The 15,587-nt window shown below is 39.5% G+C and overlaps 1 protein-coding gene across 1 annotated transcript; it reads right to left on the bottom strand.

Moving 5' to 3' along the window:
* Positions 1-2,562: 2,562 nt before the first annotated feature.
* LOC307073934 (integrin alpha-E-like) lies at positions 2,563-14,517 on the bottom strand. The gene is made up of 31 exons (XM_079733892.1): positions 14,357-14,517; positions 14,170-14,275; positions 13,995-14,080; positions 13,810-13,886; positions 10,084-10,192; positions 9,873-9,977; positions 9,624-9,745; positions 8,975-9,129; positions 8,696-8,852; positions 8,427-8,574; positions 7,402-7,472; positions 7,108-7,237; positions 6,645-6,805; positions 6,391-6,531; positions 6,019-6,237; positions 5,798-5,931; positions 5,484-5,614; positions 5,250-5,389; positions 5,041-5,160; positions 4,892-4,959; positions 4,590-4,725; positions 4,391-4,501; positions 4,205-4,284; positions 4,026-4,106; positions 3,879-3,948; positions 3,680-3,781; positions 3,569-3,592; positions 3,356-3,436; positions 3,067-3,153; positions 2,875-2,985; positions 2,563-2,785 (listed from the first exon to the last, which is right to left on the bottom strand). The coding sequence occupies exons 1-31, from the start codon at positions 14,385-14,387 to the stop codon at positions 2,750-2,752; spliced, it is 3,330 nt and encodes a 1,109-aa protein (XP_079590018.1). The 5' UTR covers positions 14,388-14,517; the 3' UTR covers positions 2,563-2,749.
* Positions 14,518-15,587: the final 1,070 nt, after the last annotated feature.

The raw sequence follows: 15,587 nt of genomic DNA, 5'->3' as shown, positions 1-15,587 counted from the left end.
CCTGCTACACTACGGTGTTCATTCATGCAGCCCCTATGGAAAAAAATATGTTTCCTTTCCAAAATACGCATCATCATCATAATATTTCAATTAGGCAAATCGTTTGTATGTTTGTGCTGTGTATAGACTACTGGTGTGTAAGCTTATGTTGCAGTTCCGACCTGCCAGGTAGAGCAACACCACCTGCGCAATCCGCTAGTGCATTTAGAACAGGTTTCTTTCGGTCAGTTTCGCAACTGCTTTATCGATCTGTAAGATAGCACCGTGTATCTTTTGCGCCGGAACACCCCTCTGCTTTTCGCCGAGACGCCTCTCAGGGCGCAAGTTTAGCGGCGCGAGTTTACTGTGGGGGAAAATCAGCTTTGCGCCGGGTGCAAACCAGCGTCGTGTAGAAAGTCAATTGCGCTGGGTGCAAGATAGGGCCCTATTACACTAATAAAGAATCACAAAGTGATTTCCATATACAATCATAATATGATTGTATATGGAAATCACTTTATATATATATATATATATATATATATATATATATATATATATATATATATATATATATATATATATATATTATACAACTAGACATGTATTTGAGTTCCAGAAAACATGTTTTTGAAGCTGTTTGCTGGAAATAGCTTTTAGGAAAAAAAATAATCACGCCTACCGCTATTTCCCTCTGTTTCAGTCCCTTCAGAATGCTGTTTCTGGTGTCTGTAGCTTTAATGCAAATTAGCTGCTGCCCATTGACCAATAAGCTGTCAGACTGAACCACAGCATGGAGGAGAAGAGATTGTTGCCGTTTGCGGACTCCTGGAGCTCTATATAATATAATATAATATAATATAATATAATATAATATAATATATGGGTATTTATATAATATAATCTCTAATTTCACGGCCAAAAGCTATGTGCGCCTCGGATGATGTTATGAATCATAAAGACTGCGTCTGACGTCTCTGGCACTTTCAAAACAAATAAAGCCTCGTAGTGGGGGATATCTTGGCCATGTTTGAGAAGAATTGGGGGAAAGGAACTTTGGCCTTGACTCTCCGAAGTCCATGAACCGCGACATGGAGGAGAAAAGGATTGTACTCCGGGAGCTGAGATGCCGAACTGCCGCCGAGCTCCCCGCGCCGGAGCCGCCGGCCGCCGTCGAAGCTGTCCGGCTGCCGTCGAAGCTTCGGCGGCAGTCCTGCAGCTCCGGCGGTGTACTCCGGGAGCTGAACTGCCGCCGAAGCTTTCCGGCAGCTCCGGCGGGTGTCCTCCGGGAGCTGAGAAGTACGGCGGGGGTAGCCCGGCAGCAGTCCGGCAGCTCAGCTCCGGGAGTACAATCCCTTTCTTCTCCAAGTTTCCTCCTCCGTACTGCGGCCGAAGCTTCGGCGGCAGTCCGGCAGTGCCGCCAACAGAGAAAGGGATTGTACTCCCGGAGCTTAGCTGCCGCCGAGTTCCCCCCGCCGGAGCTGCTCGTCCGCTGGTCCACAAAATCTTAGTTATGCCCTGATTGGAGGGGAGTGGGGAAGTGGGAGGTAATATTCAACTGTGCCCCCTTCCTACGTAGGAGGGGGAATCATTATACGGACTTTTTTCAAAGTTTGTATGCTTGTGGGAGCACCAGAGACCCAAAACAACACCCCAAAAAAGAAAAGTTTTGTTTTCATAATAAGTCCCCTTTAAGCGTTTGTCTCCAACCACTTTCAATATTAAATAATATTATAAAAAATAAAATAAAAATGCAATGCTTGGTCTTTAAAAAAAGGCGCAATGATATATGCCAAACCATTTTTGTTTTGAATTTTGATTTGATGTTAATCCCTAAAAAATTGAATGAGGAGAAAATTAACTGAAATTTGGCTAAATAAGAAGTATATGATTAAGACACAGAATAACAGTATGGCTTGCTTTGCAACCACATAATACAGTTGTGGGGGGACGTGCGGCGTCTGGCCTGTAGGCTGAGTATGGGCATGTTGGGAGCGCACCGGATCTGCTGGGGGGGGATTGGGTCTGATTGCGGGCACCTGCTCGCAATCAGAGAGTGTGTTTTTATGTGCCTGCTTTGTCTTGTAATAAGGAGGATCGGGAGCAGACAGAGGACTTGTGTTTTGTTGGACTGCTGGGCGATCGCCAGGAACGCACCCCGTGACCGCTTTAAGCGAAGTTATGATTTATGTTTAAGGACTTGTGTTTTGTTGGACTGCTGGGCGATCGAAATAAACTGACTTTGTATTGGAAAGCAAACCTGGCGTCCAAGCGCTCTGTGAAACCTGCTACAACAGTTTTTATTCATATTTTGTGCATTTTATTTGAATAAGGTAAAACAGCAGTATCTAAGGATTTTGGCGCAATACATATGCATGTCGTCTTCTTCATCCATCTATGTAATTTATTTTTTTCCGACAGAACCGGGATGTGGAAGCCAGGTCGCTAGCATCATATATATATATATTTTTTAATTAATAACATTTGTTAAAGAGCGAGCTCCGTTGCAAAATTTTATGAAAAACCAAGATTAAACATGTATTAAATATATAATTTAACCCATGAGCAGATAATCACATTAGATGCAGAAAAAGGTATTTATTATAGTGGATATGTAAGAAAAATGTTAAAGTACAGCTCCATCAGTCAAACATAAAATTGTACATCCATAAAGAAAATAATAATCTTAATAATAGTAATAATCACACAAAAACTTTATGAAAACAACAATAAAACAAACCAACTACTATCAACTGTTTTTTGATCAGAACTACGTAGACTGATGACGTTTCTTGTAAAAGCCACACTGCAAAAAAAAAAATAGATAAAATCAAATGAAGAGGAGACAATAACATGAATAGTTTGATTCATTAATACATCAATATATCTATTTACCTTGAACAGGAGGACCACAAACAGCACCAGGACTAAGAAACCCCCAATAGACCCGCCAATGATAGCTGCTTCTGATTTGACCACTTCCTGCTTCAGTATCGTCACATGCACCTGAGAGGTGAAGAGTTAGGGAGTGGAATATAACTGTATTCCACCAAAAGCAAAGAGGAATTGTGTTGTTCAAGCCTATACCTTTGATGATGTTGTGTTGACACCCATGAGAACGAAGTCCTCATCAAAGGTCACATATGCAGAGGCAGTAATTTTGCTCGATGTTTCCTAATCATCCCATGAGGAAAAGTGGAAGGAAGTGAACTTAAGTACCATACAAACACTCTCACACACACACACACACACACACACACACACACACACACACACACACACATATATATTCACATACACACAACTATTTGAAATGAATACAAATAATTTGTATAATCTGTTATCTGTCATGATTATAACGAGAACATCTACCAACCTCCACATCACTAATTGACGTATGGACTCTGATATCTTTCAAATCGGTCACACGGCACTTGATGTCATAATATCCTTGAGTCTTTAGAAAGAGAAAAAATAGAAATGATTATGTATTTATTCAATCATAATACAACAAACAAGCATTCCAAACATTACACATATATGGATGCATTTATTAATGATCTTGAATAACTACATAAGGTATACGTACTTTTTTATTTATCTTACAATGATCCTGCAATTCAAAGTGAAAAGTGTTAAAATACAGACAGATCACCATTACAACAGAAACATCGTTCAAATGTTGTAGTTGCTGACCTACCCTTGGCTCAACTGTAGGTTTAGCCATGTTGGTGTTGTGTTCAAACGTTGTTAAAGTGATGTCAACTGTTAAAGTTGCATTATACTTGTTCTCACCACTAAGCTGTAAAGAAGAAAACATGGAAGAAAAAAACATTCAAAATTGTAGCCATGTTTCAAAACTCTTGAAGCATGATTTTCTGGTTGGGCCGAAAACTGACCTTAAATGTGAATGTGATGTTTGCCTCTTTAAGTCTATCCTCAAATGGTATAACGTTTGGGCTGGCAGTCCTATAACAAAATTGTATTCAATCAATACAATTCACTACTCACTACAATTACTGAAGTCACTTCATAGATAGACTTACCCCGATAGCTGCACTGTCAAAGCATTCTTAATCGTAAAAGTATATATTTTGTTGTCCAATATTTGGTTGTCTTGGCTTGCACTAAATATATAAACAAAAAACTTAATGTCAAGGAAATAATAAAGAAATTGGGTTTCGGATTAAGATCTGTTGTGATCTGAATTGTAAATATTACACACCTAGTTAGACTTGCATTGATTTGGCCATCACGCATCTCTGCCTTCATATCCACAATTTGCCAATGGATGACAAAGTTGGCCTTTTGGAGAGAAAAAAAAATGAATGGCTACATTTTAAATAGTTTGAGTAAAACACGATTAACCCTGATTGCTGCTGAGAAGCTCTTTGTGCAAGCACCGACCTACCTGTGCACCTTTCTTGAAGTGCGGATGCAGAAGGCGACACCTAACCTCAGAAAGAGGCTTTCTGATTTCATGATCACACTTGGTCCCCTCTAATGTGGATTCCGGATTATTCTAAGGAAACATGTGGTATTTAGACAGTTAAAGTTAATGATGATGAACGATATATATCCTGGTAAAACACTTTGACATGATATATTACCACAGTCATATGGCTGTACTGCAGATTATGAGGGTAGGCCAGAACAAGCTTTGTCATGTATGCTTCATCCCCATGGTTGGTCAGATTGAAGGATATTGAGTTGCTCTTGGATGATCCAATGATAACGACGTCCTGACTAATGCACAGGGATGAGATATAAGTCAGGGATCAGTTTTTCAGTGACATTAGAACATTCCACTGCATTTCACCCAAGTGTTACAAGGCCAGGATCTTTATGTCTGATAATGATATTTCATTAATTTTGATATGTTCTGTTATGTTGCGAATGCTATTGGACTCACTTGAGCTTTGAATCCGACAAGGATATGTTTGCAACACATGCACCTTCACAGTTATTGGCAAACATCACCTGCAAATAAATCATCACTGAAACAGACCTTATCAAATCTATTATTTAGGATATTATGTCTTTATTTATTTTACAAGGTACCTTTTGAGTAACCTCCTTGGGAGTCCAATATTCCAAAACTCTGTGTGGTTTGCCATCGGCAGGAGTATTCAAAGTGAAGTTAAGCTGTACTACAATGGGTGCGTAACAATCATTGCAGCCCTAAAGGGAAATTAAAATGGCGTATATCAGATGCTCATATATTTCCATTGTATTTTTGCTGAGAGACAAACTATAGGTATGTGACTCACGCTGAAACTCAGGATTATTTGTTGAGGGGTTACAGATGGTTTCCAGTTGAACGTTCCCTCCTTATCTGAATTGTTGGCGAATGTCAGTCGCTTTTTGTCTTGATCCACGTCCAAAGAAATGTTATACAAAACTTGAAATTCTTCAGTGTATGGGAGAGAAATTAGTCAGTGCATTCTGGTCAAGTCAATAAGACAACCTCTTATTGATTAGTTTTTGCTGTGCCTACCACATACCAGCAATTTCTTTGTCTTGTTGTTCGAATTGGATTACCAAAGTGACCATGCCTGTTTTTTGCCGCCATGAAAACGGGATATTTGTTGGTAACACTTCCAGTACGGGTTTGATGTGAAGTATGGGAAGGGTCCTGATGGAATAACCAAGAGACATTTGAAGTTTAGCATAATCCAGAAAGCTCACTTGTTAGAAGAGTATGGCAGTAGCAATGCCAGGGTTGTGGGTTTCGTTCGACTGGGGCCACCATGTTCAGATGTACTCACACTCAAGGTAAGATGTTTTGGGCAGGTCTTATTTTTGTGCTGCAACTTACTCAAGGACAGTTACTTTGCCTTCACTGCCAACACTGATGTAGCGCTGTCTTTTTCTGTCCACTTGCTTTGAGAAAGCACTGACCGACTGGCCAAAATGTCGGAGTTTCATCCCAATGGACGCAGGGGAAATTCTCTGTAGCAGGAACAGATTTAGAATTGTAACATATGTCTCTTACTTGCTCTTTGCATCCAAAACAGAGGACATTTTCAGAGGAACTACCTGTGAATATAGCGGCTGTAGTTTCTTTGAAACGCCATTGAAGATGTAGATGCTTCCAGACTCTCCGGATGGGCCATCTTCTTCCAGGGGCGCGCCGACGGCCACGTCAATACATCCGTTTCCATCTAGGTCCCCGACACTGGCGATGGCCGAGCCGAACCTGGAAAACACATACTTCTCCAAGCCTCGCCATTCAAAGTCTTCCTTTTGAAACGTCCCCTGATGGCGAGGAGGGGTGAGGGGGGTTGGAGGGAATAAAACATTTCATACAAAGAAGTTAAGGTTTCTTGGTGACACGCAAGGCTGATGAAGTAGTTGTATGAAAACATACAACTTGACATGCTTATTTGATTTGATATTGGATCGGCTCACCTCTCCCAGCAGCTTGTATAGAAACACTTTTCCCTCCTCCCCCTTCTGGTAGTGGAACGGCGCCCCAACAAGTAGGTAGTCTGTCTCTCCATTTTGATCAATGTCCACAGCACACAACACTGACCCAAAGTAAGAACCCAACTAAACATGTGGAGAAAAGATATCACGGGGGAACATAAGAGCATTAGTGAATGCTTTACTATGTGAACAATGGCATCTACAGCACAGACATGGTTTATCAGATTTTGACCAACCTGTTCCCCCTGTAGTAGCTGACGCTGTTTGTGATTGGCTGCATCGAAGACAAGCACCCCGCCAGTCAGATTGTAGCGAGGGGCCCCTGAGATATAGAGGTACTGTCTTTCTCTAGCAGTAGAGGTAGTAGAGGGGACTGTCGCTGACAGCACACTGTAGCCTGTAGAAAACACGTACACACACACAAACACACACACACAGACACACACTCTCACACACACAGACATGCATCATGAAAAAACACACACACACACACACATAAACACACACAAATACACGCGTACATACAAACACATACACACACACACACACACACACAAACATACATGAACACACATGCACACACACACATACACGCACAAACACATATACATACACACTTGTTACACATTGCTTTAGTGCTCTACAGTGTTTTATTGCAACAATCCTATGTTTAGCAGCATGTCAATGGTTCCACGTCACCTAGATAGGAGAAGCGTTGTTTTGAGGATTCTGCCTGTAAGAAGCTCACTGGTCTCTGCTGCCCGGGAGGCCTGAGGATAACTCCACCGCTCCAGTCGTTGGCTCCCACGGCTCCAAACAGCAGGGACTCCTAATAAAAGCCCACCCGCAAAGCAGACATGCGTTCCCTCACTGATTATGAATCCCTTGCAGAAGGTCAGGAACCCATCCTCCTGATATGAGGTCATTTTAGAGCACTTTACATGGTCCATTTCTGGGTCTGGTGTATCGACATGCTCGTGACAGTGGACTTACATCAGGTGCTATGTGACTGCTGAAGCCAGCCTCGGAGAGTTCAAATTTGAAGCCATCTCCTTCGTTTAATCCTTGTTGGACAAAATACAGAATCATAATAATTATGATTCATGGATGTACCTTTAAATAACTGAAACTTAAAGCATCAATACAGTAATAGTAAATTGGGAATTCATACTAAATTCCTGATTATTTACAAACTATTTACGTGTTAATAACTCTTCATATGAACTTAATAACGTAATTCATATTTTGTCCAGGGAGTTAAACAATTAGATAAGAATTGTTTGTGAGCTCAATTGAGGACTATATATGCCTTACTACTTTGTACTACTTATTACTAATGATTACAATGTACGGCTGCAATAATTGTTGCAATGACAGTTATAGTATAATGCCCCATTTTGCAATTCATTAAATCGCTTGCTCCTATACAACGACGTTCAAAATGAGTAGGGGTTATTTGGATAACACCTCATTCTTAGAACTCTAAGCCCTTCTTTTTTTTTTAAGCTCATAGAGTTTGAGCTGAAGCTACTGGGGTTCACATTTCATTTCAAAGTCTTAGAATCATTTGTCCATTCTAAGCTACTGTAAAAACATGGCGGTTCAGTGGAAAGAGACCCACTCCCTATGGAGAAATAAATGGCTCATTCTAAAGCAATGAACACAATTATTACCCTATTTTCATGGGAATATACACAAATTAAAACATACTCTTTAGTATTATACTCCATTACTGCCATACCATTCCACTACAATTCTACACTCTGCACCTTAAACTTGCGCCCTATAATGATCATATTGACCATTATCAAACTATCTTATTTTATCATTTATAATTTATCATGAATAGCTTACCAATGAGAAGTCATTTATGAAAAATGCTATATGAGGATAAATGAGGAATTCACTCTATACTTTATAAACGCTTCAAAGCTGCAGTCATTCTAAAGGACTAGCCAAGTGATTTGAAAAGTGATAAAATGAAAAAAAATGAAGTATGTAAAATGTATTAAACCCACCTTCAATGCTACTTAAGAGATTATTTTCGAGGTGGGCAAGGATTGATGTCAGCGCATTATAGTTATCCACAAACTTGAGATTTTTACTATCTCCAGCAATATATGACATTTCCTCTTTTGCCTTTTCTTTATTTTGAATTTCTCCCACCTGTATTGTATGTAGAAATATATATATATTTAATTAAATGTTTGATCAATTGGATGATCTTGATTATTTGATCATTGAGCATGACCATTATTTCACAGAAAGTTCGTAAGATATCACTTACACCAATAGCAAATCTGGTGACATCCATTTCCTTAAGAATTTCCAATGCAAGGGGAAGGTTTTTTCTATCAAATTCAGTGATTTCTCCATCTGACACCACAATCATCATCTTCTTGGCTGCTGGGTTCGATCCGTTGTCGAAAGTAAAGCTATGATTTCTTAGAAAGAAAGAAAAACCCTTTATTTAAATGAACAGCCATTAGGCCAACTAGTCAATTCTTTTGTAAAAAACAATACACTAATCTATGTATTCACCCCATTTATTATTGATTATACTTACAATAAGTACTGTATGGCTGAAGCGGTGACTGTAAGATTACCGATTTGTTGGATGTTCTTCACCTTCTCAAGAGCTTTTTGACCGTTCTCCTTGCTATCTTTTAGTGATAGTTCAGACCTGACCTTATTCCCATACTGAACCAAGGTGAAGTCACACTGCGAAGACACAATACTGTCATTTAATTGCAATTGAGGATGATTATTGTTAATTATTTAATGGATAGATTTCTACACATTAAATTCCTCTCATATATTCCAGTGAAGAGCCTATGTGTCAATCAAGGCCTGCAAGCTTCTGAAGCTACATGGACTTCAGCTTTGCCCTAACCTGTAAGATAGTTCATAGCCTACATGTTAGATAGCAATTATGGTCATTAAAATAAAATATGTGTCTCTGTTCCCTGTGTTTCTCTGTTCCAGGCTACTGTAGAAACATGGAGGTGCAGTCTGGCTCCGTGGAAGAACACCATCTCCCTATCTAGATATAAAGGGCTCATTCTAAGGTGACAAAGTTCTTGTTTTCATGGGATTATACACTACTTTAAACACACTCACATACAAGTCAATACACCTTCAACCACATTTGTTGTTTTTGTGGTGTCTATCAAAGATTCATCCATGTAGAATCAACAGTTGTTGTTATTACTTACGTTATAGCATTTCTTCCATACATTGGACATCACATCACAAATAAATTGTTTTGCTATTGCAAAATCGGGTCCTGATATACTACTAGAACCATCCAGTACAAATCCAATCTCTGTACCAGGAACTGCAAAACACACACAAACACATGCACACAATCACACACACAGACACACACACACAAACACACACAAACACACTGATCATCTTTAAGTCATTAACCATTAATTGGTGTCAATTGCATTATTACATACCCTCTTCGTCATCGTTGTCGTTGTTGTTGTTGTTGTTGTTGTTGTTATGGTTGTTGTTGTTTTTTCTGTTGATGCTGCTGTTGATTTTTTCGAGTTGATCGACCACTTGAAGTATTTTTACAGAGGGATATTCATAATTTGACTTTTAAAATTAATGGATGAATTGAATACTTTGCAATGCTATGATGTTCATTAAGGATTCACCACCTACCCAGGGTAGCCGGGTACATCACCTCAGTGTTGCCGACTGCAGACTGAAGAGTGCATTTGGCGTTAAAGTATTCAATCAATTTTTCCATCTTTCTCTGCTGTTGACAGACCTATCAATGGAAGATAAGTATTATTCAATACATGTGTCTGAATTCCATTGTCTCCTCTTACCCTCGGCGCAAAGGAGATTTTACCTAAATAAATACCTGGGAAAAGTGGTGCTTGGCAAGTAAATGTTAAAAACAATAATATTAGTACGGTAGCATTGCCTTACAATATTACGGCATCTATAAATAACATGGAAAGGCTGGATTGATCAATTCAAGAAAGAATAATTTAAGTATTTTGCATTTATAGTAATTATAAATGGCATTTAATGCCTGGAAATAACCATTGCAGCAGTTATGAATAATAAGGCCTGGGACCCGTTTCCCGAAAGCATCGTTAGCCTCAGTGGATTGTGAAGTGCGTCGTACGAGCATCGTACAGTATTCACACCATTTCCCAAAAGCATCCTTGGTAACGAACGTCGTGATAACGCTCGTAGCTAACGAGGACTACAGGGGTAATCATAGGATGCTAAGAGCATCGTTAGCCTACTATAGCCTCAGTGGCGTCACCAGCGGACATTCCGTGTATTGGATGTGTTTTATTAAAACACATCCAATACCACGGAATGCCCAGCTGGCGCAATTTCGCAACCAAAAACAGTGGTTACCGCCGATATATTACTCCTAGACAACTGTTAGATTTAAACAGCAAAGATAGAGACATGTTAGAAGTCAACAGCAACATAATTTATTGCAGCCATTTAAAATTCCAAAAATACAGAAATGTACCGATGAAACGCCACGTCACAAGGCATATAATAAAATCAAATGATTCCATTGCTCTTGTGTGGGAGGTCACTTTCGAGCTGCACTTGCTGTCTCCTCTTATTTTAATTCAACCATCGTGGTTAAAATGTCTTTATATTGACAGATGACATAGGCTACTGTAGACATGCATCATGCTGACAGAAGACAGATCAATGCCAGAAGACATAGGCTACTGTAGACATGCATCATGCTGAGACCAGGGGGTGTTGGAGAATTTCTGCGGCGTTTCTTGTTGCGATGGTTTGCATTAAGCACTGTAGGTGCTTCGGTGAGGCTGTGATGAAGTTCACTATTTATTTGACCATGTATAGACAGTAACGAACATCCCTGACCATAGTTAATCACGTTTGTAGTCTACACTCCGACGTGAACTCATTATTGCATGCGGGTGTCTTCATTCATAAAAAAATTAAAACATTCGGGAGTATGCAATAATACAAATTATTCTAAAGAGGTCAGACTCCGTGCACAGCCCCGCCTTCTCCAGTGAAACAAGAAAGCCCGCGCCGTGACGAATGGGGGATTTGACCCCTCTGTTTTACACAGAAACTTGAGATAAGAAGGTGAAATCGCCGGGCGTGCCAAGCTGCGACCGAACCGGCTAGGCAGTGTAAAAAGACCTATAGCCTACTTCATCCTGCCCAAAAATGTGGGCAGGATCTAGACCAGGGGTCTCAAACTCAATTTACCTGGGGGCCGCTGGAGGTAGAGTTTGGGTAAGGCTGGGCCGCATCAAGTATTCCACAAAAAAGTACAAGTATCCAGTCTTCTCAAGCTTTACTATTAACACTTCTGCAACATGAATGCTTTTTTGAACATGAATGGCTTTTTTGAACATGAACGGCTCTTGAAAACATGAACCTTCTTCTGAACATGAACTGTTCTTCTGAACATATGGCTTTTCTTGCCTACTCCTTACTGCCAGAGACCTGGCAGCGCTTCCTCTCACACAGCTGAGACACATTTGGCTTGAGAGAGGAACCAGTTGAGACCCTCAGGATGGATTGAAGATCCTCATCAGGAAGTTTGGACCTATACTTTGACTTATTGAAGTTCATGGTGGAGAAGAGCTTTTCACACAGATATGTGCTCCCAAAAAGGCACATGGTCCGCTTGAACATCCTGCAAAGCTCAGGGATGGTGGGGGGCAATTCTCTCGAAAATTGTCCAAGCTTGTCTACTTTTCCACTCACCTCCCTGAACTTGGCTTTGAGTTCAGAATTGCACTGCAGGTCAATGAGCTCCATTTGAAGCACAGCAGGGGCATTTTGCACATCGAAAGAGAAGGGGTCAGCAAAAAGTTGAAAAGTGGCTCTGTGTGTCTTGAAGTCTGCAAACTTTTGATCAAATTCCTCCTGTAGTTTCACAATGGCATCAGCATACTTCTCAACAGTGAATAGTGTGCCCTCATCCATGAGGGCCTTGCATGCTGGGAAATGGCAGAGGGTTGTCTGAGAGAGCTGGGCTTTCAAAACGACAAGTTTTGCGGAGAATGCTCTCTATGTCATAGGCAGCACTGACAAGCTGCAAGAAATGCGCTCTGCCACTGTGTTGGCTGAAAGGCTGATGTTGCTAAACTGAGCCTTCTTTTCCGGACAAACTATACTAGCAGCCAGTAACATGCACTTTTTGACGAACTCGCCTTCTTTGAATGGTTTTCCCGCCTTAGCAATCAACTCACTCACCACGTAGCTAGCTTCAACTGCTGCATCACTCTCTTTGGTGGCTTTCTTGAAAAAATCTTGTCGCCTCAGCAGACATGTTTAAAGATTTGCGACCCGTTGTAACACAAGCTATTTTTGATTTTTGTCAATATGAAATTATTTCAGGGAGGAAAATGCAGTGAAAAAATGTACGCACACTGCATTCAGGATTAGGACTGATGCATATGTCGGCCTAGGCCTAATCAATTGTGTTTTAATATCATTAGCATTCATATGATGGCAGTCTATTCTTTTCGTATGCTACTCTGCTGTTGGCCTTGATGGGGAGATATTTTAACGCTTTTTAACCCCATTTTCCTGCGACATTTCTGCGTCTCCCCCTCCTACGGAGCCCATTTCAGCACCGTGTCAGTAGACCGTTACAATCCTTCGGGAAACACCAAAGAAATTTGAGAATGATCGTACGAGCGTGGATCCACCGTTATCGGGAAACGGGGCCCTGGTCCTCACTTTAGATGACTTCCACAAATAACTTATAAAAAGCTTATCAAGTACCTGAACTAACATGAACTTCAGCATTATTACGTTATAAAGCATTATTTACATGCTATAAATACTTTTTAAATCATAATTTAACACTTTATAAATTATCTTAATTATTTTTCTCACCATCTAAATTAGCATTCTAAACCGAATATTAATTATTAAATAATGTATTTTTAAGTAGAAACAATGCTTTATAAAAGATGAATTCACTAGGAATTCACAATGTCATACTTTTATTAAGGCTTCAAAGTTTGAGTTATTCCAAATGATACCAAAAATTGAGTACAAATCGCCTACTCATTTCATGCAGCATTGGCTGCAAGAAGAAGTGCTGTACATACAGATTTTGTGTAAAAAGTTGTTACGGTTTATGTCGGTGTGAAATGCTGCTGCGTTGAAATTAACAATCAGGAAGCATTTTGAAGTTCACCAAATTTTGCATGAGAGGAAACTGTGGTTTTGAGTTGAGTTGTCTGGTTTAACATCACTTCTCAAACATGTCAAATAAGCATATGTCCGGCTGCATTTAAATGGGAAGTTAATATTAAATGATTTACTAGTTTTAGAATTGGAAGAAAAATACTTAACTTACATAAGTCAGTTGTACTATAACATATATTTGATTTAAACACATATTACCATTGTCTTCTCGTTATCGGCAGTCATGAGGTTTGTTACTGAAACAACTGGCTTAGTTCCTTCTACGTCAGTGAAACCTGTAAATTAAGCACATTTGTAAAAAAAGAAAAAAAAAGAAAAAGTAAATTGAGTTTATAACATTTTTAATAATTGCTAGAAATGTATTGTGATTTTATTTATTTCACCTGTTAATTTGGCACATTTTTCCTCATCTCCTAAATTCAAAGCGCAATTAAATACCACTCTGGAGTTTGGAGATGGAATCAGGACTCTAAAATTGAAGTAACATAATGAATAACAATAAATCTAAACACTTCAAATGCTATCGCACTAAGGATGGCAAAAAAGAGTTCCCATTACCCATCTTTGGACTGAGCCTCGGATTGTCCAAAAAGTACATCATTATCCTCTTGAAAGGTCCTCACTGGTTTCTCATAGATGTTAAAGCCTTCAGTAGTCCATGCAACTACAACCGTTTAAAGGGTTTATTTGTGATCCTTTGGGCATTTGATTGAATAAAACATTTAAAATCGATGAATATACTTACCAGTCAATAGCAATAGATGTGCCCACGACATCCTTCGTATTGTATGGGAGAAAGCAAAAATATCAAATGCTATCCTTCTCTTAGCACATCACTCCAGACAGAGAAATACTCGACACATAGACCACTTCCTCTTTCAATTTTTTCAATTGAAGCTGTGGATTCCTGTCTGCGCTTCAGAAATCGGCGACGTATAGTCAGGGAGGCGAGCGAGGGAGGGCCCTCAGGCAGAAACTTTCAAACGCTATATTTTAGGAAGACTTCCGATAATCTAAATAGGATCTCAAATGTAGAGACTATTATATATTTAGATTTTTTGTATTTTCTCACAACAGTTCTTGCTTGTTTGCTGCTGCTAAAAAGAGTGGTAAAGACAAAACCATAACCTATAAAGTTGTATGGGTCTGTATTAAGTCAGAACCTATAGACATTGCTGCTTTACCATTCTGCTCTACCTTGTATCTCTGAATAAAATAAAAAAATGTGTTGAACCTTTACCACTCTTTGAGTCTGACCTAGCCCCGAAAGCATGATATCAGAGACTTAAGAATTATGCTTTGTCCATTTCACCAGCAAACAAAATGTACAGCAGTACTAATATTTATGCTTTATCCATTTCACCAGCAAACGAAATGTACAGCAGTACTAATATTTATGCTTTATCAATTTCACCAGCAAACGAAATGTACAGCAGTACTAATATCTGAGGCTACAGATTATTTCAAACCCCCTTCTAATAAATGAAGCATTCTACAGTTCCACTCATTATATGTAGTGTATCAATGTTGCCTTCAAGGGCCAAAACACAACCATGTAATAAAGAAAACATGGCGTCAAGGTTCTCACATACCCCACACACAAAGAATAAGTGTAATAGCCTTGAAGGCCTACTACTCTCCCATTCAACATTTGACGTTCATTTTATTTACCCCATTGTTCCAACATGCGAGCCATTACCGGAAACTAACCGGTGGTTTTCTCAAGCTACAAGAATACAAATATTGAAGAGCACCTTAACCTTAAAGATGTTTGACATGCAAGAGCATAGCTTCGTTCGCCTTGTGCTGTATATGTGCATCTTTAAGCGGTAAGTCATTTTGTGTATACATTTAGCTGATATCAGAAATACAAAGTATGTTATTTCTAAATGACTTAAAAGTAATAATATATATTTGACAATTGTTTTTGTGTTTATCACTTTTCCTTCACCGTCATTTGTCAACACGGCGCCTAT

The sequence above is a fragment of the Pollachius pollachius genome, assembly GCF_949987615.1.
Source record: "Pollachius pollachius genome assembly, chromosome: 3".
NCBI classification, from domain to species: Eukaryota; Metazoa; Chordata; class Actinopteri; order Gadiformes; family Gadidae; genus Pollachius; species Pollachius pollachius.
The sequence above is the reverse complement of the archived record's forward strand: the minus strand, read 5'-3'. Positions and strand labels throughout refer to the sequence as shown.